General features: G+C 36.6%; 1 protein-coding gene and 1 long non-coding RNA gene across 2 annotated transcripts in view; both read left to right on the top strand.

Moving 5' to 3' along the window:
• The first annotated feature begins 2,290 nt into the window (after positions 1-2,290).
• LOC109535783 (myrosinase 1) lies at positions 2,291-4,856 on the top strand. Its single transcript, XM_019901785.2, has 10 exons — positions 2,291-2,390; positions 2,808-3,097; positions 3,154-3,412; positions 3,465-3,598; positions 3,721-3,815; positions 3,894-4,085; positions 4,141-4,251; positions 4,305-4,445; positions 4,500-4,606; positions 4,666-4,856. The coding sequence occupies exons 1-10, from the start codon at positions 2,347-2,349 to the stop codon at positions 4,790-4,792; spliced, it is 1,500 nt and encodes a 499-aa protein (XP_019757344.1). The 5' UTR covers positions 2,291-2,346; the 3' UTR covers positions 4,793-4,856.
• A 2,409-nt stretch (positions 4,857-7,265) lies between these two features.
• LOC109535784 overlaps positions 7,266-10,495 on the top strand; it is a 4,707-nt gene continuing 1,477 nt past the window's right edge. Inside the window, exon 1 of the long non-coding RNA XR_002171757.1 lies at positions 7,266-7,396. This is a non-coding gene — a long non-coding RNA (uncharacterized LOC109535784). The remainder of the gene's footprint in view (positions 7,397-10,495) is intronic.

Raw genomic sequence — 10,495 nt, 5'->3', positions numbered from 1 at the left:
GAATTTTATTTATTGCACCAACTATCTGAACATACAACTGAATATATCTCTGACTGGGTGCTGCTAATGAAGAATGCTTATTGATGGCTCGCCCACCCCAGATTAATAGTGACATTTAAAAATAAAACGAAACGAAAATGGTTGTTAATATCTTAGGGCCACAAGAATAAGGGATACGGTATAACTTTCATTCCGGCACTAATGAACGTCAACAGGAAACTGATGTTCATTTTAATTAGGGACTAAAATTCGTTACGGTGAGAAGAGGCTGAACCGAAGACCCATTTCTTGATATTGTCGCATTTAATTGTTTGCGGCGTCTATAAAAAAGCTTTGGTGCATACAATGAGCGGCAAACCACTAAAAAATATTTTTGACTAAAAATTGTTTGTTTTTGGTTTTCGCTTCAGTAAAAGCAGATTTATTTCATAACTTTATTCAATTGTCTATTATTTCAAGGGTTTTTAGATTCTGAACCAAAGTTCATCAAGATGAAATTTTTACGAACTGTAGGAAACATTTTAGTCTGAAAACTGAAAAGTTTATTAAAATCGCACTGGTATTCTAACTTTCGACGGCTTAGAAAACAGCTGTTTAGCCGCTTAACATTTTGCGTTTGCGGTGAAGTGCAGCCCTTTGGTTGAAAAATTCGTAATTTCTAAACCGAAGCAAGTAACAAAATTGAACTTCCGCACGTTGTACGCCAAACTACAGTCTTAAAACTGTGAAAATTTAATGAAAATCGCCCCAATACTGATTTTTGAAGATTTGGTAAATGGTGCTCCAGAAATGAGCGATTCCAGTCAAGTGCACTTTCTGATTGATAAATTGTTAACTTCTAAGGTCGACTAAGTAGCAAAGTGAAACTTTGATGATTAGTAGACAATATTTTAGTCTTACTATTCTCAAAAATTAATTAACGTTGCTGCTTTTGCTGCTTAGTAAATGTTGAGTTAAAGATGCGCAATTTCAAAAAACAATGCGCAAAAATCGTAACTATCAAAGTAAAGCCTGTAGATCGTTGGTATTTTCACAGGCTATAGGAGAAACCCGGGTCCAAAAATTGTGAAGTTTTCATTCAATTCCCCTCGAATCTTGATTTTTGGCGCTTTGGAAAAACGGTGGCGTAGAAATGAGCCTATTCACACAACCGCACTCTATTTGAAAACGTCCGCACCGTTCACATCGGGCAAGTAGAAACTTGATATTTTCCCAGTCTGTAGAAAATACTTGAGTATCAAGCTTGTGAAATTCTCATTTAGTTTAAGCCGAATCATGATTTTCAGCGCTTTGGAAAAACGGACGCCCAGAAATTAGCGTTTTCATTTAATCGCACTCTGCTGGGAAAAATACAACTACATATTACTATAGAGCAAGTAGCAACATGATACATTCACAGTCGATAAAAGAAGCCTCGGTCAAAAAATCGTAAAATTTTCATTCATTTCACCCCTAGTTCAGAACTTTGGTGCCTTGGTAAATTTGGGGCCAATAAATAAGAATTTTGAATCAACCGCTCTCTGTTGTAAAGTACTTAACTGTTAACACCGAGCAAGTTAAATTTTGGTAGTTTCACGCTCTATAGAAGATAACTGAGTCTCAAATTCTAAAGTTTTCATTCAATGAATCTTGTGTTCTGATTTTTGGTGCCTTGGTAAAATTGTGGACCAGAATTGTGCCTTTTAATTCAACCGCACTCGGCTTCAAAAATTCATAACTGTTAACATACGATAAGTAGCAACCTGATATTTTCACAATCTGTAGTAGATACTTGAGTCTCTAAACGCTGAAGTTTTCATTCCATTCAAACTGGATCCTGATTTTTAGCGCCTTGGAACGGTGGCCCAGAAATGAACATTTTCACTCAACCCCACTTTGTTTGAAAAGCTCCTAACTTCCTGTTTTGCTCAAACTTCTAACATGGAAGCTAAATTTTGAAAGTTTAAGGGATGATCGAAAGTCGAAAGAAAATAAGGGTTTTAGGAAAACAAAACCGTTGAAAAATTAAGCCCGAGCGGGAGTTAAAGAGAAATCGAAATTGCAAACGAGTCGGGAAATATTTTATTTTGGCGCAAGTATTTGATAAGAATAAATTTGGTCTGAAAATGATAAAAGCAACTAAAATAAGTTACAATCCATATAGTTGCAAATAATGTAATTTTGAAACCATAGAGTGCTTATCAGTTTCCTCAAGTAACAATTGTTCTCAACAGCTCTCAATTCGGCAAAGAGGTTTAATCTTATCGAAATTCCCACTTGAGTGGATGATATTGTTGAAATTTACATCAAAATCAAGCATTTATATAGTTGTTGAGTGTCTACCGTTTGAGGTAACATACTTTGAACATGAAGCTCCTAATCTTGTTGCTGACTGTTTCATGTGTCCTAAGGTAAGCAGAAAATTGGAAATCGTATCGAAATTGTCTGAAAAAACTTTAGTATCTTACATAACACCATTCTGGCCTTTCATCGACATAAAATAAATACATATATGTACACAAAGAAAAAGCTGGAATAGCTGAACCATACTTTTTTGAGCAAAAGTTTTAGAGTAAAAGTAATAAATTGAGCATGATTTCCTACAGCTAGAGCTACAATTTCCTTAACTTAATGTTGCCTTAGAGAAAACGCGTTGTTTGAAGACAGGATTTAATAAATTTACTTAAGCAAGTTCCTTATTCAAAGGATAAATAGTTGCGTAAAGCTTCCAGCCATTAACAATCAATTGGAGTAAATTGGTTCAAAATATTTTTTTTAAAATCGATCTGAAAACTATCTGAATTTCCTTGTTTATCTTCCATATCTAGCGCTCGAGTTGAAGATGATTACGTAGTAAACACGAGGAGATTTCCGGCTGATTTCAAGTTTGGCACAGCTTCTGCCGCCTACCAGATTGAAGGTGGTTGGGATGCGGATGGCAAGGGAGAAAATATCTGGGATCGATCCACGCACCTCTATCCAGAGAAAAATGCCAATGCTACTGGCGATATTGCCTCCGATTCGTACCACAAATGGGCTGAAGATGTGGAACTGCTCAAAGGACTAGGAGTCAGCACTTACCGATTTTCCATTGCTTGGTCCCGGGTGCTTCCAAATGGTTGGTGATAACTTAGATGTTCACCCCCATTTTAGTCCTCTTTTTGTGGTTCAAAGGCTTTGCAAACGAACCGAACTTGGCCGGTGTGGAGTATTACAAGAACCTGATTGCTGCTCTAAAGGAAAATGGTATTGAGCCTTTAGTGACCATGCACCATTGGGATCTGCCCACAGCCTTGGAAGATCTAGGCGGGTTTATTAATCCAGAAATACAGACGTGGTTTGTGGATTATGCCAGGTTTTTGTTCCAAACTTTTGGGGACGATGTCAAGGAATGGATTACGTTTAATGAGCCCAAGCAGACTTGCGAACAAGGGTAAGGCGATAGAAGGGGGTTTGGGCAAATCTTAATTTGGTCGGTGTTTTAGGTATGGCATCGGGATTTTAGCCCCCAACGTGGTGGATCCAGGAGTAAAGAATTATCAATGTGGACATAATTTGATCATCGCTCATGGTAAAGCCTACAGGATGTACGATGAGGAATTCAGGGAAACCCAAAACGGTACCAAACATTGCTAATTAGCTCACAACGCTACTATTTAAATATGCGTTGACCTAACAATAAATTAAATGTGTTTCAATTGTGTCTGTCCACGTACTTTAAGAAATAATCAAAAAATGTAGGTAGAGTCACCATGGTAGTAGACAGCAACTGGTTTGAACCTGCATCGGACAGTGAGGAAGACATCGAAGCTGCTGAACGCTACCTTCTTTTTACTGTACGTTATTTAAAATCCTCCTACCTATATTTTCTACATTAACAATACTTATTATTTCTACATTTAACTTCCTCATAGTACGGTTGGTTTGCCCATCCAATCGTCTTCGGAGACTATCCAGATGTAATGAAAGAGCGCATTGCAATGCGATCAGAGCTGGAGGGATTCAGTTCATCCCGTTTGCCATCTTTCACCGAAGAAGAACAGCAGATCATCAAAGGAACGGTGGATTTCATGACTGTTAATATCTACACTTCATCAGTAGCCCAGGTATATTCACCCAGTTATTGGTACAAACCATATGTTTATGCGAGGATCTTCTTAGGCTATCCCTGAACCTGAGATAGTTCATCTACAACCAACCAGGGATCTGGATATCGGAGTTAATGTGTATCAGCCAGATGATTGGGAGAAAACCATCACAGATTGGTTCAAGGCAGGTGGCAGGATTATTGATTTGTTGCGTAAATTCTTGCGTTATTGATCCAGGTTGTGCCATGGGGAGCGCGAAAGCTGGTGAAATGGATCAGCGACACTTATGGACACCCGGAAATTATGGTAACTGAAAATGGATACCATGATGATGGAACTGTTATCCATGATTTAGAAACGCGTGGAAGATACTACAAGGTACTAGAAATTCTCAGTTTCGGGTTGCACTCTAACTCTTATTTACACGTTCAGCTCTACCTCAGCAACCTTCTGGACGCTCTATACTTGGACGACGTCAATCTCACTGGATACATGGCTTGGGCTCTAACTGATGATTTTGAGTGGCAGTACGGATATACGTACGTAATTTCCATCTTTTATAACCACAACTAGACTTAATGCTAATGTGGTTTTCCAGAATTCAACTTGGTTTGTACCATGTCGAATTTTCCGATCCAGACAGGCCCAGAACTGCAAAGGATTCTTCGGCTTATTACCGACAAGTCGTCACTACCAGGTGCTTGGTTGATGAATGCACTGACTAATTTGAAAATTCCGTGTCTGATTGATGTAGAATTGAATTAGAAATCAACAAAAAGTGTTCTTTTTTCTGTCTCTTTTATTTAACTTTGAGCCCTATTATCAGTTCTATACTTTAGTTTACTTTAACTACTTTAGTTAAGTTTTAATGCTTGTCATTAAAACCGCTCTTATATCTCGCTTACATTTGAAAGTTTTTCCCAAACTATTTTCTTTTCATTCGAAAGTCTTTCTGTTGCTTTTCTAGCAAATGTTGAGTTATTTCTTTACACTAGAAATGTATATAAAAATATCAAATTGGCAAATCAAAACAGACGATAGAACATTGAACCGGCAGATTTAATGTTGCTTAAAATCAAAATTCAAAAAAGATAAGTGATGCTTCTTCGGCTTAGATATAAGATATCTGAAAGGGTACGTATGATTGTTACATATAGTTCTTCTGGACTATTCTTGTCTAATAAAAATTTTCATAACAATTAATTGTTCTACTGAATAGTTAATATTGTTTAGACGATTAGCACCAAATAATGTAGAAATTGTGGCCTTCAATTACCTCTAGCTGATCTTTTAATATCCTCAATTTATTGGAAGATGCTTTTAGTGAACATTAGCCGACATTACTCTGTAAGAAATTTCGCATTATAAACATCTACTTTGGAAAGTCAGTACAATCCATTGAAAATGGTTAATTTTTAAAAATCATCCTGCTGCTGCAGCAACAAAAGAACAATTTCTTACCGTTGATCTTAAATTTCGAATGTCACATAAGTATGAGTTTTATGAACTTCCGTGCACCATAAAAACCAGTCGTAAAACGTCTGATAAATGGAAAACCGAAAAAGTGAAGTAAATAATTTTCTGCCAGTTTATTTTTGTTTTAGTGCCACCGCTGAATCTTTTGTAACTTGAGGAGACGCCATGCCAGAACAGAACTTTGAGACCGTTAAGAAGAATTATGATATTCCAGTAATCAACTACTAGGCATAGGAAGATCGTGTTGGTTTGGTGTTGAAATTGTTTGATTAAATAAAAATAATTGGATAACGTTGAACTCTGATGGTGATTACAACAATTCTTTCGAGCTTTTAAGTTAATTTTTAAACGAACAATTATTTGTTAGTTTGTTTGCCCATATAAAAATATCCTGCAAAGATGTAAAGCTTTGAAAATAATTTATTCTCTGATTACTCAGCCTCGGATATCAAAGTACTTTTTGGCCATAGAAAACGAATAAATGCCATCTAACAGCGTTAGTCTTATCCCCGTTGTGTCTTTAGTTCTAAACAGTTCTTGGACATTATGCTATTGACTGTGAATGAAAAATGGCCATTTTTCTGATTTTGGAATAACAGTCGCTCCTACGAAACATTTCATCCCCACATCTGGCTTTAGTTACACGCTCTAGGGCGGGTTTTTCCAACTACCTTGAATACCTACCTATTGGTCCACATCTGTTTTCGATTAGGATGGCACGGAAGAAGGTGACAAAACCCAATGGAACAAATATATCCGTCTTTTCAGAACTTGCTTCAATATCTTTTAGCAGGTTATTTATTGATTGTTTTTCTATGCACAGATACGCTCAGGTGGAATTTGACCACTTCTACTTTGGGAAAAACCCAGAAATATATTGGGATTCTCACGGAAGCGTTCACAGGCCTCGATTTGGCCAAATTTCAGTAAAAGGGTGCATTGAATTGAGATTTAAGGTTTATGGCTGAAATGTTTCAGAATCATAAGGAACATTGGTCGCCGGCCTCTTCATGCGTTTACGATCAGTACTCATCAAAAAAATGGGCGGCTTTGAGGACCTCAAATGAAAAATGTCTGCCTACAATCGCCCCGAATTTGGGCGAGACCAAAAGTGCTTTGAATGTTTTCCGGTCCCATCGTGCTTCCCCAACTCAGTCCCCCTATGGGCCAAACCTGGATAAGCATTTTGTGGATTACCAGAATGGGTCTTACAGTCACGACCAGCAAATGCATCTAGATTCACGGTATCTTCAGGATCAGGGTATGTACATTAAGCAAAAGCCTGTTGATGAGCCTCAACTGCTAGAAACCCGCATCCAAGAGCGAAAGCAAAAAAGCGTGGATTGGGACGATGAAAACTCAACCAATGGGAAGTCAAAAAATCGACAAAAAGTCCCGCAAAACTTCGAGGAAATCCAAAATCACCGAATACTGGCCAACGTGAAGGAAAGGCAAAGAACTCAGAGTGTGAACGGGGCCTTTGCTAGTTTGCGTAAGAGCATCCCGACGCTACCTTCGGACAAATTGTGCAAACTCCAAACTCTAAAGCTGGCAGCTTTATACATCGATTTTTTGCACCATGTTTTATCTACATCATCAAGGGAAAATCCGGGCTACCGCAATGTTCCAGGAAATGTGTTCCCGTATGCGGCCCAAGAAACACTCGCCAGGGATTTTAATATGTGGCGAATGGAACGCGGCTGGAACAACCAGTTATAAATTTAAGAAAAATTCCGTTAGTTTAGTTAGGAATATCAACAACTTCAACATTCAGTGGTGCAGCACAAGGAGCCAATGAAACTGTGTAAATATTTTGTGCAACTAATGTTAGTTTTCTTGTAGCAACGATTCTGGTAAGTTCTAGTATTTTTGGTATTGGTCTATAGTAGGATTCATAGTCAGGTGTTGGGCACAATTTCATTATGTTGCCTGCTATTTTTTTTTGAAAATCTTCCGTTTTCAGTCTTAATGTAGTTAGAATAGATGGTACTAGAAAACTGTGTAACTAAACAAAAACCTCGCTTTTTAAATTGATAAAATTTCACACAAACTCCAGCAATTCCACGTTTGGTTGCATTATTTGAAAAAATGCCCTTTTCCCACCTTACGTGCCATTCTCCAACTAAAAAAGTATACGTCGTATGTGATGTAATGGAAATTTCGCTGGTGATAACTGCAACCATGGAAAAACCCTTCGAGCCGTTGACAAAACGACCGCTTTCTGGATATTCCAGGCGGACGTGGTCTGGACTCTACATAAATATTATTTGCTGTTTTTATTTCTAACATTCGAATGGACTACATGGACTCTGTTTCAAGAAATCTCAGGCTTATTATAACGTGTAAAGGTTTTAACAGTCGGATTTCGGATTTTTACCCACGTTGTGATTTTTATGAAAATCCATAATAGTTTGCAATATTTTAGGCCTAAAAAGATGCATTTTTGAGAACAATTTTTACAAAAACGTGGGTTTTTTTTATCTACGCTTCATTATCCCTTTCCGAATCTTTATATTTTACTTATTAATTTAAATATACTTATTTACATTACCTAGGTACATTTTTTAAATTCATAAACGTATTTTGATAAATTTATTTGATAGCAGATGAAGGGGTTACACTGTACATTTGGAAATCCCCATTTTATTGATACTTTTATTACATGCTTGGAGTTGGCTCAAGTTGGACCGTGGGTTTTTCCCGCTTTAGGGTCGGTCCTTACCTGAGCTGCACCTACGATACGATTACCGGCCGGACGTTCTTCAAATATATTACGTTTCTTAAACATTATGACAATCAAGTTTTAAATACAAGTAAGATACATTTTTCTCGTATCTGGAAAATATTTTTTTTTTTCTGTTTGTGTTTTTTTAGAGAAATAATAAGCGTTTTCTGATAATGCAATCTATAAGCAGTGAAATATCACAGGAGAAACTAAGTTGTTTAATTTTAAAATTATCACTTCTTTCTCTGATCAATTTTCCTAGGGAAGATCTCGATCTGCGACTTTACAGTACGAAAACCCCAATTTTTAGTTCTGGAATTACAACTTCAGCTACTCAAATAACCGAAACAATATTAAGTTCTTTTCGCATTGAAACTCGTGTTTAACTTTTTAGTTTCATTTTGCGGTTTTTCAATTATTGTTGACATTTTTCAAATGAGGGATTTTGGGTTCGAACAATCGGCAACACCAATTTGAAAATATTTTCACTGACGCTTCAATGTGGCCGTTTGCATGTATCTATTCAAATTCACAATTTCCACGCCAACCTTATAAAATGTTTGTACGATACATCATTCAGACGTTTCTTAATTAAATAGTTAACATAAAAAAAAGCTGAATGTTCTGATAACACGTGGTCGACAAATCATGGCATTGAAGGCAAAATGCGTTTCATGCCCAAGTCTTTTCTTAAAATGCTGTTGCATTAATAAATAATCGATAGTTTAAAAAATCAATTAATTGAAGCATTGAGTTAGTGTGCATTTGAAAAAAATTAGATTTTTTCAGTGATTCGATAATTATCGGGCTAAATCTGTTGAAAATTAAACAAAAATTCCGATCACTATTTCTTCATCTGCGAAAATTCGACTAAATCATTAAGAAAGCTGCGCTTTAACCGTTTTTTGAACAGATTCATCGAATGATACCACAAAAATTCACCAAATCTTCGCTCGAAATTTCGCTGGTGACAAATCCAAACATGGAAAAACCTTTCGAGACGTTGGCAAAACCATCGCTTTTTTGGATATTCCAGGAAGATGTGGCCCGGACTATTCAAAAAATTTGTTGTTTTTATTTGTTATGTCCTAAATGACTACACAGACTCTCTCTTTGCGGATAATCTCAGGCTTATTACAACGTGCAAGGATTTTGGATAATAAAATGGTTAAAATTTAAAAAACAAGCCAAATAATTGATTAAATGCCTGTTTGAAGATATCCATTCGCTGCTAGTGTTGTAACAGGTGATCGGTCCAGTTAAGTAGACGTAGACGAATTAGCTTTCCGGAAAATTCTAGTGTCTTACAAATATAGTAAACAAATAAAATTTAAAACTATTTGCAGAAGTTATATTGCCAAACTTTAAATGAACTACATTTTTCGCTTTTCCAGTCACAATGAAACGCGGCTTTTACAATTTTTTCCACATTGTGGTTCTTATAATATCCGATAAATTGGTAGACTTTTATCAAATTCGATCATTTCCTCCAAGTTTTCAACTCTAATTTTGAATTCAAACTTTGAAGATACATAAATACATGGACCACATATCGTCGGCTTAAAGCTAAAAGTGACTAAGTCCAAAATTCCGTCCTTGTGTTTGGTTGACCAATAGTGGCCAAATAATTTAAAAAATTTATAAATTTGTCTTCAAAACTGACGGTCCCTTAAGGCCACACAAAAATATCCAAGTTTCCAAAAGGATTCTCAGATAATTTTCGGCTCGGTTTAAAAGTGCATCTACCCAAAATTTATATTTTAGACCTGGTTAGTTTTAGCTATAAGCCCACGATATTTTTTAAAATCAAATGTAATTCGCATAATTTATTCGAGAGCAGATTGAGCTCTTACACTCTTGGAACTTGGAAATCCCCATTTTATTGTGATATTTGCTGTCTACTTGCGATTGGCTGGCTCTAGTCGGGCTATGGGTTTTTCCGGTTTTAGGGTCGGCCCTTACCTGAGCTGTACTGTACCTGCGATACGGTTAGCGGTCGGGCACTCTTCAAGTGTATTACATTTTTAAGTGTATAGACAATCTAGTATTAAATATAAGCAAAATTGATTTTTCACCCATCTGGAAAAGCACGCACTTTTTTCACGAAAATTCTGTGCATTCAAATTTGAATGCATTATACAGGGTTGCTCATTAGTGCGTCAAAGTGCGATATCTCAGTAAATATGAACTTTACAAGAAAATACGTCCTACGAAAGTTTTTCATGTT

Source organism: Dendroctonus ponderosae, unplaced genomic scaffold, assembly GCF_020466585.1.
Source record: "Dendroctonus ponderosae isolate FM_Combo_2020 unplaced genomic scaffold, Dpon_F_20191213v2 Dpon_F_20191213_3, whole genome shotgun sequence".
In the NCBI taxonomy this organism is placed as follows: Eukaryota; Metazoa; Arthropoda; class Insecta; order Coleoptera; family Curculionidae; genus Dendroctonus; species Dendroctonus ponderosae.
The sequence above is the reverse complement of the archived record's forward strand: the minus strand, read 5'-3'. Positions and strand labels throughout refer to the sequence as shown.